The 17185-nt window shown below is 38.7% G+C and overlaps 1 protein-coding gene and 1 long non-coding RNA gene across 2 annotated transcripts in view; both read left to right on the forward strand.

Annotated features, from left to right (window-relative positions):
- The window catches only part of GSL8 (glucan synthase-like 8), a 105953-nt gene extending 94146 nt beyond the window's left edge, over positions 1 to 11807 (forward strand). Inside the window, exons 39-51 of the mRNA XM_088984436.1 lie at positions 5342 to 5454; positions 5693 to 5745; positions 5836 to 6012; positions 6120 to 6167; positions 6625 to 6783; positions 7097 to 7210; positions 7309 to 7397; positions 7518 to 7676; positions 8261 to 8363; positions 8879 to 8998; positions 10453 to 10503; positions 10632 to 10814; positions 11459 to 11807. Of these exons, the coding sequence (XP_088840562.1) occupies positions 5342 to 5454; positions 5693 to 5745; positions 5836 to 6012; positions 6120 to 6167; positions 6625 to 6783; positions 7097 to 7210; positions 7309 to 7397; positions 7518 to 7676; positions 8261 to 8363; positions 8879 to 8998; positions 10453 to 10503; positions 10632 to 10814; positions 11459 to 11695 (1606 nt within the window). The 3' untranslated portion in view covers positions 11696 to 11807. The remainder of the gene's footprint in view (positions 1 to 5341; positions 5455 to 5692; positions 5746 to 5835; positions 6013 to 6119; positions 6168 to 6624; positions 6784 to 7096; positions 7211 to 7308; positions 7398 to 7517; positions 7677 to 8260; positions 8364 to 8878; positions 8999 to 10452; positions 10504 to 10631; positions 10815 to 11458) is intronic.
- A 4363-nt stretch (positions 11808 to 16170) lies between these two features.
- On the forward strand, positions 16171 to 16827 carry LOC148853659 (uncharacterized). The gene is made up of 2 exons (XR_016113184.1): positions 16171 to 16411; positions 16573 to 16827. It is a non-coding gene; the product is annotated as an uncharacterized LOC148853659 (long non-coding RNA).
- The last annotated feature ends 358 nt before the right edge of the window (positions 16828 to 17185 follow it).

Below are 17185 nucleotides of genomic sequence, written 5' to 3' on the forward strand. Positions count from 1 at the left end.
AGGATTAGTGTGAACTTCATGTTCCTTGATACTGCCAAAGACGTGCGGGACCATGCGAAAAAATTGTATTCGGGGCAGGACAATACAACCAGAGTTTATCAGCTTTATCAAGAGTACTTTAATCTGCAACAGGGCAATCAGAGTCTTGAGGAGTACTATGCCAACATGAGGAACATACGTAATGAGTTGAATGTCTATCAACCTCTCACTTCTGATGTCAAGATTCAGCAACAACAGAGAGAGCAGCTTGATGTGACTAGATTTTTTGTGGGACTAAAGTCTGAATATGAGCCAGTACGGGCTCAGATATTAGGGGGATCAGCTCTTCCATCCCTAGAAGAGGTATTTGCTCGACTTCGGAGGATTTCTATCGGATCTATTGAGAACTCTAATATCTCAGATAGATCGGCCTTTGCTGCATCGAAAGGCCGTGGTGGTAGAGGTGGAGCTCGGGGAGCTCAGTCTGTCGTGGTGTTGGTAGTGGTTCTGCATATGGCCGAAGTGGCAATGGTGGGTCTACTTGTAATCGTGGTGGTGGTCGTACTGGGAGCAGAGATTCAGGGGGAGCCCGTGGTAGAGGACGTAGCTCAAGCCCGAGGAAGTGCACTCATTGTGGTATGGATGGACATACCATCAACTATTGTTATGATTTACATGGTCCTCCCTCAACCTGGGCCAATCATGCCGTGACCGACTCAAGTTCCAGCTTTAAACAGGAGAATCATTCATCTGACCAGTTGCCTCCTACATCCACAGATGGTCCCATGAAGGAGATGGTGAGTGTTCCCCGTGATGAATATGAGAGGTTTATCCAATCACAGCAGAACACGACAACTTTTGCTCACTCAGGTATGGCTTGGTTGGCATCTACACCCAAACCCTAAATAGGTGTTACCATCCTGGTTCTCGACGGTCCTTTGTGTGTGCTAATGTCAGTTTCTTTGAGTCTACTCCGTTCTTTTTGGGGTCTGGTGATGCTTCTTCCTCATCACCTCCTCCCCTTCCACTTCTCGTTGTCGATCCTCAGTTTGTTCCAGTTGTGACCAAATCCTTGCCTCCGGTGCCACCACCTGTTGAACGCCCACCTATCTGTCATGTGTATACACATCGCCCACGTGCGCCGGCTACTACTCCTCCGGCTACATCTCCATCGACAGATCCGGCACCAGAACCCCACTTGGCATTTGAGATTGATCTACCCATTGCTTTGCGGAAAGGTAAACGTACTTGCACCCTTCATCCCATTTCTAATTTTGTTTCTCTTACTCACCTTTTCTGCTTCCCATCGCCAGTTTGTTACCTTGTTATCATCAGTTATTGTTCCTAAAGATGTCCAGGAAGCCCTTGCCTCTCCAGGGTTGTGCCGTGCCATGGAAGAAGAACTCTCAGCCCTTCATCATAATCATACTTGGGACCTCACTGCTCTTCCTCCTAGGAAGCAAGCTGTTGGTTGTAAGTGGGTTTATACGGTTAAGTACCTGCCTGATGGTAGTGTTGAACGCCTGAAAGCGCGATTAGTTGCAAAAGGGTACTCCCAAACCTATGGCATTGACTACACAGAGACCTTCTCACCGGTTGCTAAGATAGGGTCAGTTCGTGTTGTGATCTCTCTTGCAGCCATGTATGAGTGGCCACTATATCAGCTTGATATCAAGAATGCCTTTTTGCATGGTGACTTACTCGATGAGGTCTACATGGAGCAACCTCCAGGGTTTGTTGCTCAGGGGGAGGATGGTAAGGTGTGCAGACTAAGGAAGGCTATATATGGGCTTAAACAGTCTCCTTGAGCATGGTTTGGTAGGTTCAGTGAGGTGGTAAAGAAGTTTGGCATGAAACAGTGCAAGGTTGACCATTCTATATTTAGTCATGACTCTCCGGGAGGAAAAATACTGTTGGTGGTGTATGTAGATGATATTGTTATTACTAGGAATGATAACATTGGTATTGATAGGCTGAAGACTTATCTGCAGGATCACTTTCAGACAAAGGATCTGGGTAAACTGAAATACTTCTTGGGGATAGAGGTAGCGAGATCCAAGTATGGGATTAACCTGTGCCAGAGGAAGTATGTGCTTGATTTGCTGGAAGAAACAGGCTTGTTGGGTGCCAAACCAGCTGAAACACCCATGGACACAAATACCAAGCTAAGCAGTGATATGGGTGAAGTGTTTGAAGACCCTAGCAGATACCGACGACTTGTGGGCAAACTGAACTACCTAACCATTACCAGACCAGACATCTCATTTGCAGTTAGTGCGGTAAGCCAGTTCATGCAAAAACTTCTGACTCCTCACTGGAATACGGTTCTGAGAATTGTGAAGTATCTAAAAGGGGCCCCGGGTCGCAGTATGATATACAAGAGTGGGGGAAAACTTGAAATAGAAGGGTATTCTGATGCTGATTGGGCCGGTTCTATGTCTGATAGGCGGTCTACTACAAGCTATTGCACGTTTCTGGGAGGTAACCTGGTGACATGGAAAAGTAAGAAGCAGACGGTTGTGGCAAGAAGCAGTGCAGAGGCAGAATATAGGGCTATGGCGCATACCGCTTGTGAACTAGTGTGGCTAAGGAACCTTCTACAGGAAGTAGGGTACAACATTAACACTCCAATGAAGCTCTATTGTGATAATCAGGCTGCAGTTCATATCTCCTCTAATCCAGTGTTTCATGAAAGAACCAAGCACATTGAGGTTGACTGTCACTTTGTGAGGGAGAAGGTGCTGAATGGAGAGCTAGACACTACACATGTTAATACAGGAAATCAGTGGGCTGACTTATTTACAAAAGGCTTGAGTCGGGGAAGAGTGGACTACATATGTAACAAGCTGGGAGTATATGATATATACTCACCAGCTTGAGGGGGAGTGTTAGCGTAGGGGTATTTCTGTCTTTATACCTTGATTGATGTTGCTGATCTGTAATGTTGTATTGAAATATGTGCTCTTAACTTAAGTAAGGGCACATAGATCTTTTCAGTTATGTTTTAATATTAATATAAATACCTACTGGCCGAATGGGAGATGTCATGTTGACTCTTTCAGTTCGAACCAGAATTCTCTCTTCTCTCTTTCTCTCTTTTTCTCTTTCTCTTTTTCTCTCTTTCTCTATCACTCTTTCTTCTTCTACATAACTGAACTCAGTCAGGCCGAACTCTAAGGCAGACCTGAATTCTAACATAAACAAAAGTTACAACTGTGTCAAAATAGTTGATTTCTCCCAACCCCTTGTTTGGCTAATGCATTGGCCATCGAATTAGCAATTCTTTTCACCCAAAGTATTCGCAGTTCATGTCCTTTGTGATCCATTTGAATTGTTTCTTCTTATTGTTGTATCTCCACCTCCTGCTATCCTCATCCAGTAACCATGCCATTACCAGTTTGGAGTGTACCCTGATTTTTAGTACTATTTTTTTTTTGTGAAGAGAAAAATTAACTGTTATTAGCAATAAGTTAATAACTATAGTAACATGTAGAGAAAAGGAAAAGAAGGATGAGGTGACCTTGATACATCTATTTTTCCTTACAAAATATAATGACAAAAAGGCCAATGACAACTCTGCTCAATTTCTCACTATCCCTTGCCACTTTGTATTGAAGTATGATCTGTTTATCTACTTAATAGTCTGCTAAAGCCCAGTTCATGATAAAAGAACTGATATCCTTATAAATTCTCTGCAGTTGGTGAGCTTTTTCCCAAATGTCCCATAGTGCTGCAAAGAAAATAGTTCTCCATAAAATAGCTCGCTCCTTCAGATTTAAAAGAAATCGAAGGTCATGATTGTAACATATGGGAAACCAGTCTGGTAGTCTTCAATCCATTTGAATAAAAAGATACAACCCCATACCTTCTTAAAACGATGTATAAGAGAAGTAATTGGTTGGCATCTTTTTCTTGCCAGGGAGGATATGAACCCACCAAAGTTTTCAAAACACCTCTTATAGACATTGTGGGTAATAGGAAGTGACCCCATCTAGAGCCCCCTCCCCCCAAATGAAGAACCATGGCTCTACCCCACTAATTCTAGCTTCTCATCAATGTTACGTGAGCATGGACACATGCGTCAGAATCTGATATGTTCCCTAGAGTCTGGCTCAGAAAGATGATAAAAACATGGACTCATGAATCATTCATGGAAAAAGTATCCTCATCATCATCCAAACCTTATCCCAAGTATATGGGGTCGGCTACATGAATCCTATTTATGAAAAACATATATATTATTAAAGGAGTTTGTATTTTTTGAATTCTAACATTATATAGGAGAGTCTATTCAATATTCCTCACACAAAACATGTTTACTTGTTAAATGAATCCTTCTCAACCAGAGTTAATCTTGACTGAGATTTTTTTTTCCTCTATAGTAAAGCCACTAACCGTGCAAAGACCTCCACAACTTTTCCAAACTTGTCATTACCTCTGTTGAACCTCTGATTAGCTTATTACATAAGGAATTGATTGAAAAGTCACCCTTGGGATCATCAGACCACACCCTTATATCCTCATAGTCTAGTTGGAGAAGTACCTCATAGAGGCCATCAAAAAGGTGTGCATTCTATCTGCTCTCCTCATCTTTGTTGCATTCATAAATTATACAGCTCTCTGTTCAGACTTAGGTTGGATTTGGATAATTGGGGAGACATCAAAATGTTTCCTTACAGAATGCCATGCATCCTCTCAAAACCTTATTTGAACACTCATCCTCATTTTGAAAGTACAGTCAGCTACCAAAATGTCTGCATGTTTCCATAAATACACCTCATATGAAGCTGTGGCAAGCATCTGGTCCCAACCCAAATTTTGTGAAGCATATTTCTACACAACTCTCCTCCATATCTGCAGTTATGTTGAGATGCTCTTCACAATTAGTTGCTCTGGTCTCACAATCCACCTGGCTTAGTTGGATATTGTTGGATTCCTTAGAACTCTGAGAAATTCTTTTCAGACCAAGGCTCAAAGTTTCAACACAATACACTCTGTATCGGGCATATCGTATCGTATCGGCAAGTGGCTGATATGCCTTTTTCAAGGCTTTTCCCAAAAGTTTACTTTTTTAAATGTTAAATAGCCTTTAACTGACCCCTTGGCATATTTTAGTAAAAGAAAACTAAAAAAATATGAGTGCAAGGTTCAAAGTATCGATACACCCCTTGTGGCGTATTGAGGTGTATTGATACTTTGAACCTTCTCTCCTCCAAGCCGGAACTAAGAGGAAAGGGAAATGAATGTCTCTTTTTTCCAATAAAGTTACAATTTTTTTCGTATTGGTTGAATTGATGTTTTCATACCTTCAAGATTTACAATGATAAAATTACTGTCTTATTCTTTTTTTTTCATCTTACAGGGTCCGCATGCACTATGGGCATCCCGATGTGTTTGACAGGATATTTCATATATCTCGAGGTGGAATTAGTAAAGCATCCCGTGTCATAAACATCAGTGAGGACATATATGCAGGTACGGTAAAGATGTTTTGTGTATGTTGTGCTGTGTTTTGATATGTTATTCCATGAATCTATCCCTGGTTATGGCCCTAACTTTACAATGAGGTTGTTTCGATATACATTGTTTAACATGGCTCCTTCATATGGATGATACTATATGTATAGTTTTCTACTTGTCTCAACGAACTAACAATACCTATCCTGATTCATGAGTGCCATTATCACTGATGTCCACAATTTGAATGTTACAGGTTTCAATTCCACATTACGGCAGGGTAACATTACACACCATGAATACATTCAGGTTTTCATATTTCTGAGAATCTTGTATTTGTCTATCCAAAGCATAGATCTTTCCATTACTTTTTTATTGATAAAATAACTATCCATGCAGGTTGGAAAAGGGCGTGATGTTGGGCTGAACCAAATTGCCCTTTTTGAGGGAAAAGTTGCTGGTGGGAATGGGGAACAAGTCTTAAGTAGAGATGTGTATCGGCTTGGGCAACTATTTGACTTTTTCAGAATGTTGTCTTTCTACTTTACAACTGTTGGTTATTATGTTTGCACAATGGTATGTACTCTTGTTAGGCTGATCTTTATTTCCATTCTATATTTCACTCTACAGGCTGTTAACTTTGCAACATATTATGTTTCTGACCAAGTTTCTAACTGATGCAGATGACGGTTCTTACTGTGTACATTTTCTTATATGGAAGGGTTTATCTGGTAATTTGACATACTCCACTATCTGTTCTCTGATTATTATGATGTTTTCAAGTTATGGTTTTTCATAATCTCAAGCCAAAGACAAAGTTTTGTACTATGGCAAAACAAAATATGAGCGAAACCTATACATCCTGACTAAATTCAAAGCTGCCAAAGAACCACTACCAAAAGAAAATTCATTGAACTCATTGAACTCCAGCATATAAGCATCCAGTTCAAGATCGATGATCCGATGCCATCGTCCTCTCTATTTCCCTTTTCTCAAAATTCTTCTGTTTCTTGTTTCCCTATCAACCAGAAAACCACAAAGGGAATCATACTCCAGACCTGTTTTTGATTTGTGTTGGTAGGCCTGTTATCCTTTTTTATCAGTAAGTAGGCCTATTTTCCTCGTGCAATGGAAACATTATAACTTCCCTTCTTTTTTCTCCTAATCAAGATACTTTGAATGTTTCAGGCTTTTTCTGGACTCGATTATCAAATTACCCGGGAAGCTAAATTGTTGGGTAATACTGCACTGGATGCTGTTCTAAATGCTCAGTTCTTGGTCCAAATTGGAGTTTTTACTGCAGTCCCAATGATAATGGGTTTTATACTTGAACAAGGATTACTGAAGGTTTGTCATTCTAATTTTCACCTCAGTGCCAATAAGCTTTTTCATTGACTGATTGATGAATAAGCTACAATTGTACAAGAATCTTAGGATTACATTATTTTTTGCATTTTCTGGAGTGCTCCGTCCTACATTTCATGTGCATGGTAGAATAAGATTCTCTGAAAGTTGTACTAGTGTCAAGATATGAACAAAGCAATTTTCCCTATGCCCAATGGCATTCTCTGGGGAAAATAGCTGCTCAATCTGAGATATCCAAAGATCAAAGGGATGATATTCATTCCAATTCTTCATAATGTTGCCTTGACTGTTGCAGGCTGTTTTCAGTTTTATTACAATGCAGCTTCAGTTGTGCTCTGTTTTCTTCACATTCTCTCTAGGAACTAGAACTCATTATTTTGGACGTACGATACTCCATGGAGGTGCAAAAGTATGTTTTTCTTTTCTGTTGTACTTGTTTACAAATTTATGCAACTTTTTAGAGGACATAATAATATTGATATTTACATTGTAAAATATCATCAACAGTACAAAGCAACTGGTAGAGGCTTTGTTGTACGTCACATCAAATTTGCAGAAAATTACAGACTTTATTCACGGAGCCACTTTGTCAAGGCGTGAGTGCTTTTTTTGTACATTATAGGTTGTCTTTTTTTTTAATATTTCTTTGTTGACCTCTTTCACTATAATAGTTCTGAGCACATTTGCTTTTCGATTTCCAATTTTTGTCTATGCAGATTTGAGGTGGCGCTGCTTCTTATAGTTTATATGGCATATGGTTATACAGATGGAGGCTCTGCTTCCTTTGTCCTGCTAACTTTCAGTAGTTGGTTCCTTGTCATATCGTGGCTCTTTGCTCCTTATATCTTTAATCCTTCAGGATTTGAGTGGCAGAAGTGAGTTCAATAATATATTTGATAAATTCATGTGGTTTTCCACCGTGAATTTGATAAACATAGGTGGTAAATTGATAGTGTCACTTGATTGTTTTACATCATTGAAACCATTCTACATACAGAAGTTTTGTGCTTCTCTTCTCAGATCTTCATCATTTAAGACTTATCCTAACTATATGGGGTTAGCTACATGAATCCTGTTTTTCCATTCTTTTCTGTTCAGTGCCATATCCATTGTTAATTTATGACCACTTAAATCTTACTATTTCAATCAATTCCCTTTTCAGTCTGTGCCTTGCTCTTCTAGCCTCTTCAACTTGTAACAGTAACTTATGGGTGCTGTAGATGGTTTTCTCTGACATGACCAAACCATCTTAGTCTACTTTCTCTCATTTTATCACCTATTGGAGTTACTCCTAGGTTCCTTTGAATGACTGCATCTGCAACCCTGTCCTTTCCTTTCTAGTTTTCCTTCGCCTGCTACACATTTTTTTCAACACATTGTTTCTTGACTGCCCAACACTCTATACAATATTGTTGCCTTATTTTTTCTCAAATAAAAGAACATTTTATGTGGAATACAGGACTGTGGAGGACTTTGATGATTGGACCAATTGGCTTCTGTATAGAGGTGGAGTTGGGGTGATAGGAGAAGATAGCTGGGAATCTTGGTGGGATGAAGAACAGGTACTTAGAGACTGCTGCTTCCATGTTTCCATTCTAAACATAAGGATACAGTTGTACATGGTTTTTCATTGGTCCATGTAGAAAAATTCCTATTACTATGCCATTTTGGTTTCTTTTTTAATTCTCATTTGTGCGTTAGAGCTGTATCTTCTCCTTTTTTGATATCTTCTGAAGGGCACCCTGCAGGAGACCTTACCAACCAGCTGGTTGGCACCTTGCAGCTCCTTGCATTGCATCTTTACAATATGGAAGCTTGAACACCAATCAGAAAATGATATGTTTGTACAGAAATATCTTCTATTTATTTGAAATTAGTGGTTTACAGACGATGATAAGTAACCTTTCTGACTAAAAACTCAATCTACTATATTCATAAGCTTCTTAAGCTTTCTTATTACCAATACTATTCTTTTACTGAGCATAATGTCAAGTACATGTTACCTAAGGCCTTAAGCATTATCTAGGACTTGTGTGGCATCACGCAATTTAAACAATTTATTTTATTCCATCTGCAGGTGCATATCCAAACATTGAGAGGCCGTATCTTGGAAACAATATTAAGCTTGAGATTTTTCATATTTCAATATGGCATAGTCTACAAACTACATCTCACTGGAAAAGATACTTCACTGGCGGTATTCTTCCTGCAACTATAACTTTATTATGAAAGATGTATATGTTCTGTATTTTACTCAGAGACCAGAGTATATATGCATAGGGGCCATTGCTTGGTATTATGGTAAAGTCTCAGGCTAACAAGCATGATAACACATTTTTGAGTTGAGTGGTCACTTTGTGCAAAAAAAAGGTTAAGGTTCATATCTAGTCTACCCCATCCCTAGACTCCAGATGGCTGCGATGGACTTTGATTAATTGCCTTTTTTACCAGACTGTTTGCATTTTATTTGCTGATGTTACTATCTCTAGGCATGCATATTTTGACTTTTACTACTATGTGGACCTTAGTCTCAAATGCATTGACTGCTTCATTGTGATATTTATGTGTTCTTTTATTTATACAAATTATATTGCATGAAACCGGGTTCAATTTTCTAGTTTGTATGCCTGCATGAGTAACTTACAGTATTGTGGGATTCATAAATTATAAACGAATTAAAATCTTTATTGGATAGATATTACAGATGCATTAAGTTTCTTCTCCAGGATTGACCACGGAAATTTGTATATGTCTACTGTGCTACCAATTTTCACTTTGCCTGGGCTAAGAAGAAAGAATACGGATGCTTTCTTCTATTTTATGAACCAGGGATGCTGCAGCCATTTCTGATTTGTCTGTTGGTAACTGAGCAGAGACTCACTAAAATCTAATCCACATTAAATAATTATAAATAAATGAGAATCATCAAGATTATAAAGTTTGAGAGCTAACCACACTGCTGCTCTTCTCCAGCCTTTTTTTTTTTTCTCTGGTCCCACTGACAAGACTGAGTTAGCATAGTTTAAACCAATTATACTAATTATGATATTATCAAGTCAATGTCCACATTTTCAAATCCCCGATGATGAATTCTGATTTCCATCTTCAACCAAGGGGAGTCTGATTGGTCCACACTTAAAAAAAAAATGTATGAAATTAAATGAGTTCTGCTGTGTCTTCATCACAATTATTTGAGTCTGATTGTCCCAAATCAAGGTTCAAAAAATCGACACATATCGGCCAATACGTATTGTATCGGGAGCACCCCAATATGCCCCTACAGAGGGTGTATTGGGGTTTTGACCAGTTCAGGGGGTGGAGGAACCTTAAACCGGCCCCTTGAACTGGATTTGAAAAAAAATTCAAAAAAAAACAAAAAAAAACAGTACCGATACGCCCCTACCGGCATATCGGGCGTATCGATATTTAGAACCTTGTCCCAAATAATGAAAGCAGTCCCATTTCTATCATTGTGAAACTTTTTTTCATGTTTTCCAAATATCATAAGAAGGGTTAAATAACATTGTTGGGTTTAGATTTGAATATGATGCTATGGTAAAATCTGGTATAAGAATACCTAATAATGGCATACAGTTTACCTATACTTTCATTGTTGCTTTTCTCCTTAAAATGATAATTGCCCCTCTCCAGATTTACGGGTTCTCCTGGGTTGTTCTTGTTGGCATTGCCATGATATTCAAGGTTTGTACTCCACTTGCTTAAGTTTTTCGTTTTCAGCCTCCAAAGCATTTGTCTTTGAATTTATTTTTGCTAAGATTTAACCTGTGAAACTGATGGTTTATGAGCATACATGCTCTATTTCTGTGCAGATATTCACCTTCAGCCCAAAAAAGTCTTCCAACTTCCAGCTAGTTATGCGATTTATACAGGGGGTCACATCCTTGGGCCTTTTTGCAGCCCTTTGTCTTGTTGTTGCATTCACTGATCTGTCAATTCCAGACATTTTTGCCAGCATACTAGCATTTATTTCCACCGGTTGGGCTATTCTATGCGTAAGTAAATGGTCTCCATGGAGTTCGGTCCATGTTCGTTTTGGCTATATTATGATACTGTAGATGACCAACTGCCCCTGCACTGCAGTACATGTGGCATACAGGAATGATTGAGTCTTAGCATTCAATTGGTCACACCTGAGCAGTGTTTTAAAAGCACAAGACGCAAGCCTTTGCAAAGGGGCTGCACTTGTGCCTAGGCAAGGCACACCCCTTGAAATGCCCCTTGCCTATGTGTCCCAAGCACACCTTTTTAACCACTGTACCCAAGAGATATCACTAGACCAAAATCAACACAATGGTAGTTCTAAAAGTGAGTAAATTAATGGTGTGGCCATAAGGATACTGATTTTGACCTAGATGTTGCTTTCCTACTGCATTCTTCCTACTTGTGTGTGTGTGTGTGCACGCGCGTGTATTGTTACTGTTTGCTTCTTCTTCCCCTCATTCATTGTAATCTTGACAACCTTTTTTACTCATTTGGTGTGCACTGCTTCCATTTGCTCCTTGGTAATTAGCTCCGAGGAAAGACATAATTGTCTGTCCAAATTGGATACCCTTTCCCTCTTTATCATGCAAATAACCTGCTCAGCCGATGCAAGCAATCTTGTTTGTTTAACTATTTAACTTTCTGTTCTATGCAGCTGGGAATTACATGGAAAAACATTGCGAGGACTTTGGGGTTATGGGACTCAGTTCGTGAGTTTGCCCGATATTATGATGCTGGAATGGGCATGCTCATATTTGCTCCAGTGGCGTTTTTGTCATGGTTTCCATTTGTATCCACCTTCCAGTCACGCCTTCTCTTTAACCAAGCATTCAGCCGAGGACTGGAGATATCTCTCATCCTTGCTGGAAACAAAGCCAACACTCAATTTTGATAATCATTCTTTTTGCCCAGTCTAAAGAGATGCAGGAATCATATCTTCAATTAAATAGTATGTAATTTGAATCCTTTACTCGTTATAATATCCCGTGTACCTTATTTGCTAAGTTGCAAGTTTTCTTTTTCTTCTGTTTTATGCGTAAAATATCATTAATTAACGGAACAAAGAAATAAAAGGCCCTAAACAAACAGGAGGGCTGTTTCGTCAAACAGAATCCACAAAAAATTTAGTCAACTAAGCCAGCTTATGCGCAGCCCTATTTAAGGACCCGGTGCATAACTAAAAATAATTAAGAGACAATTTGAGAGTCCTAATATTATCTACCCAACCATTAGTGTCCCAAGAGAAAGATGGAGAGCCAGATTCCAAAAAGTCTGCATCAACCTTAGCATGTACTCTTTGGCAAAATCCAACGCCATATTCAGGGCTAATGGTTCTGCAACTGCTACACTTTCAAAATGCTTCCATCTACAACTTGCATCATAATGAATGATTTAGTTGCAGTAAAAACCAAGGTTTTTAAAATCAGACCGGACAGGGAACCGTTCTGGGTCCAGTTTCCAGGTCAAATGGTCCAACTGTCCGGTCCAAATGGATGACCCATTCTGACCAAAAAGTAAAACAAAAAGCAAAAAATGATCAAAAACTGTTGTCTGGACCAACGAGTCAATGGTTTGATCATCTGAGTAAGCGATATGTTGCCCAAATCAATAGGATTTGCCCAAAAAACTGTTTTGGGATCAAACAAAACTGTTCAGGTGACCGGTTTCTGGTTGAGGTTGAATCAATAAAGCTAACAAGAACTCAGCAACAGATCCAATTTAGGCCTCATGACAACGCACTCCAATGGGGAGGCAACCAAAATAACCCTAGCAAAGGACAAGAACAAAACAAGTGTAAAACCATTGCTTCCTCGACCCTACATAAAAAGCAAATCCTGTCAATTGCTACCAGTCTGCCAATCTGACCATATTATAAATTAAATGTGTAACTAGCCTCCATAGAAACAATCTAAAATTTGAGAGCAATGTAGAGACCAATGGTTTTGACTTGGAGTCGCGCATTTTGCTTGGTTTATAGTTGAGGTTGTTTGGATTCTTCTCTATTATAGTTGTCGGAGCAGTCTTGTGAATTTCACCAGTCAAGATTCCATACAAAAATCGGTGAATACAAAAGATTGATTTTTAGATTTGTAGTCTTTCTCTTTTATCTGTTTATTTTGTATTTTTTTTTAGAGTAAATTAGAAAGACCCCTGTACAGTGGGTTTTGTGATAAAGACCCTACTTTGTTTTGCGACAAAGACTCCCCTGTATTATGCTCATGAGACAAAAACCCCTTCTATTAACTTTCCGTTGAAACCTACGTTACAATATTTTTTAATCCCCATACCCTTATGATAAGAAAAACACTGTTCATCTTCCCCGGTTGCATCAAATGCATCATGTGCCCAAACCCCCCTGCAAGCAATGGCACATGTGTCGCTGGTGGAACTGGCCTGGCCGAAACCAGTTGGCAGGCAATCATCGGTGGAATCATGCGCCAAACCCCCTGTAAGCGGTGCCATCTGTGTCGCTGGTGGAATCGGCCCGGCCAAACCAGTCGGCAGGCAGTCATCGGCAAAGGTAAAGAGGTAGATTGGGATGAAGCAAAGATGGTGCTGCTGCAACTTCTGGCTGAAACCAGTTATCGGAAACGGTAGTAAGCTTTGCCTAGAGAGGGGAAATTGGAAACAGTAGCCAATGGTTTCATTTCCAACCGGCGAAGAGAGCAGCAAAAATTCCAAACATCTCTCACGGTGCTGCTGCAACTTCTAGCTGAAACCAGTCATTAGAAACGGTAGCAAGCTTTTCCGAGAGAGGGGAAATCGGAAACAGTAGCCAATGGTTTCGTTGCCAATTGGTGAAAAGAGCAGCAAAAATTCCAAACATCTTTTGCGATGCTGCTTCAACTTCCGGCTGAAACCAGTCATCAGAAACGGTAGCAAGCTTTTCCGAGAGGGGAAATTGCAAACGGTAGCGAATGGTTTCATTTCCAACCAGCGAAGAGAACAGAAAAAATTTCAAACGTCTCTCACGATGCTGCTGCAACTTCCGGCTGAATGAGAAACATAAGTGAAAAAACCTCCATTCGTTTTAAGGTCTTTATGATTTATCCTTTTTTTTTTAAGCCGTGGCCCGTGGCTGTTCAAATTCGCATATCTCATTACGTAACAACCGTATATGACGACCTTCGATGGACCTCTCACATCTATTTTCTTTCTTGCATCATTTCGTCACATTTTCTTTTTGAGTTCTACTCATGTGTTAAAAGTTAAAGATTTGATATGTATCAGCTGATATGCATCGATTTTTTAAGCACTACAACAACTCACGGCACAGGTGGAACGTCTGAAACTTTATTCCATTCTACGCATGTCCACCATCTTGTTTGGTAAAATCCTATTGATTGTTAACACATTCAAATTTGTTTTACTTTGTCATTAATTTATATTCTCTCGTTAATTATTATGTTTAAGACTTAAGTTGTTGAAACTGTCGACTGATAAGGTCTCTGATTAATTGTAGCGGGGTTTGAATCCTGCCTTTGCCAATAAATAAAAGCTGAAGTGGCGTCAGATGGAGTTAGAATTGATTTAGTACATTACGAGTTACAACAAGGATGACAGATCCACGTCTGTCTGGTTATTGTGTTGCCTGTACTTTCTGGGCAATTTCATTTGATATGAGCATCGTTTTTGAAAACGAACCGATGGCCGAACCGGTCAGGGGTCTGTTATTGGTTTGAATGGTCCGACCATTCAACCTGAGTGGCCGGTTCGTTCTGACAAAAGAAATAAAAAATTAAAAAAAATAGAAAACGGTCAAAACAGTTCAAACAATTAACCGGCCGGTTCAGCGATTTATTGACCAAAATCAACGGTTTCAGAGGAAAACAGAACCAATCAAGTAACCGGTTCTCGGTTTTTCCAATTCCATCCGGTTTTGAAAATAGTGGATATGAGCACATAGGGGATTTAATTTGGGGTAGGGTTGCAAGGAGTGTCAAATGGACTAGTTTTGGGTTGAACCCATTCGAACTAAAACCAAATTGGATGGATTGGATGGACCAATAAGTCATATTGAATTGGACAAGTCCTGACTTAATTGTTCAAAGCATTTGTTGGATTGGATTGGACCGGGTCCATCCGTAATGAATTTATATTGGATTGAGCCAATATCTGATTCATTGATAAAATATATAAATATGGGTGTCAATGGATCAGGTTTGGATTAAAATTAATCTAAATTCAAACAAATTTAAACATATTGAATGATTCAGATATTAAATTGGACTGGCCCAAAATAGTTCAAAATATTCATTGGATTAAATTGGACCTGGTCCATTTATAATGGACTTACATTGGACTGAATCGGATTTGACCAAATCTAGTCCAATTGACACCCTAGCTGCAAAGATGATACAGGTAAACTCAAATTTGATTTGTTGATATTCAAAATTGAGTAGGATCTTATACGTAACTCTCTATCTAAAACAAATCCCTTAAACCAAAACCAAAGGTTATTATTCAAATAAGTGGTATCATATTTTTCAATAATGAATATTTAAAAAGTGGTTATTTTAACTCTCAAATAGAAACATTCTTTTTTTAGATGTGTATATCTAATTTCAAAAAATATATATATAAAAAAGGAAAATAAATTTCGTTTATTTTCAAATAACAATAAACTACTTTATTTTCTAAACAATAAACCACAATATATATCCAAATGGTAAAGTTCATACACATCTAAAAAAAGAATGCTATGTGTATACTTGTAGAATCCATAAAGTGGTTTATTGTTTAGAAAATAAATTGGATTTAATCTCTTGAATTAAATAACAAATCTATATATAAAAAATCAAATGAAAATAATATAAATTTATAACATTAATAATGGGTGCCAAACAAAATCTATTCAACCCTTTAGAGGTCATTCTTTACTAAGGGTCCATTAATGAGAATTCGAATCAAGAATTGAAATTCGAATCAGCTCGAATGGATTCTCATCCCCATTAAAAAAAAAGGAAAAATTAAAAATCAAAATTAGATTTCAATTCCACCCAATCAAATAACTGAAATCAAAATGGACTCTAAACCCCAACGACCCCAGATAATAAATAAACGCTGAAGTGACGTGTTCGTGAACTCTTCAGGTGGAAACGAATTATAAAACCGGTAGATTGGATTTTGGAAGCAATTCAGATTTCAGGTAGAGTTAAAACTGATATAGTATATTAAGAGGTACAATAAGAATCATATATCCATGTGTGTCCAGCTATTGTGCAAGAAAATGTATTGGATCCTATGGCTGTACTTATTTTAATCAGGAGCGAGGGAGGGGAGGGTAGCGATGTGATTGACTTTGGCATCTCTCATGTGGGACCCAGCGCTGTTTAATTAATGCGTATTACGCGATAAGTGTTCCTCCTCTGTCCTGGGCTTTTGCCTTAAGACTCGCTCTCTCTCCCTCCCTCTCTCTTCTCTCTCTCTCCGGCTCGTTGTTTTTCTTTTTTATTCCCCCTTTTCCACTTCTGCTCTCTTTCTCTCCGTGTCTCTTCTTCGTCTCCGGTTTCCTCTGGGACCCCAAGCTCCTTCGATCTTCCATTATGTCGTCGGTAAGACACTCGTCACGCCAACTTCCAATCAAATTCCGCCTCAATCGGAACTGGTTTTGATCTATCCTTTTCTTTTTCTTTCAATTTTATGATTTATCTATTGTTAAAATGAGATTTAGGGTAATATTTCATTTTCGGGAAGAACAGCTTAGCTTCTTGGAAGATTTTAATGAATATGCAGGCCTCTTTTATAGTTAAATGTTTTTTTTTTCAGTATTTGGGGCTGAAAAGTTGGAAAGAAACAGTGAAGAATTTGGGGGTTTTGATAGAGTGGACGGTGCCATGGTGGACTTTAAAAAATAAATGAAGAGGGAGATGTTGTGGCTCAAAATGTGTCTCTTTTGAAGTTTAGGTCTGTTGCTTACAGGTAGGGCATGTTAATGGGAGTATTCTATTGATCAATCAGATGGAATATGAACCAGCGCATTGGTTATTTAAATTGTTTCAATAATACAATCCTTTTAGGATATTTTGGTGTGATAAGTACTTCAAAAGATGTTGCACTTGTGAAAAATATTTAATTAGTACGATGAACACCTTCGTAAGCTGTGGCCTGAAACATCATTCTCCATTACTGGTTGTGGAAAGGAATAGTTTATTTTCTTTCTACTCGATAGTTAAACCTTCTTAAGATAGCAAAATGGAAATATTTTATCTGCTTTTCGAGTTGCATTCTCTTCTTTGTGAGATCAAATTCAGGATTCAAAACACTCGTTATTAAATGTGTCATTCCTCTTTTCCTTGAATACTTGCACTTTCTATTGGGATGATGATGCTGGTAGATTCTGCAGAATTTTGACCTTGCAAACGCATGCAGGGACCAGAGT

This window comes from Nelumbo lutea, chromosome 4, assembly GCF_056320005.1.
Source record: "Nelumbo lutea isolate HS-2025 chromosome 4, American lotus-T2T, whole genome shotgun sequence".
Classification (NCBI taxonomy): domain Eukaryota; kingdom Viridiplantae; phylum Streptophyta; class Magnoliopsida; order Proteales; family Nelumbonaceae; genus Nelumbo; species Nelumbo lutea.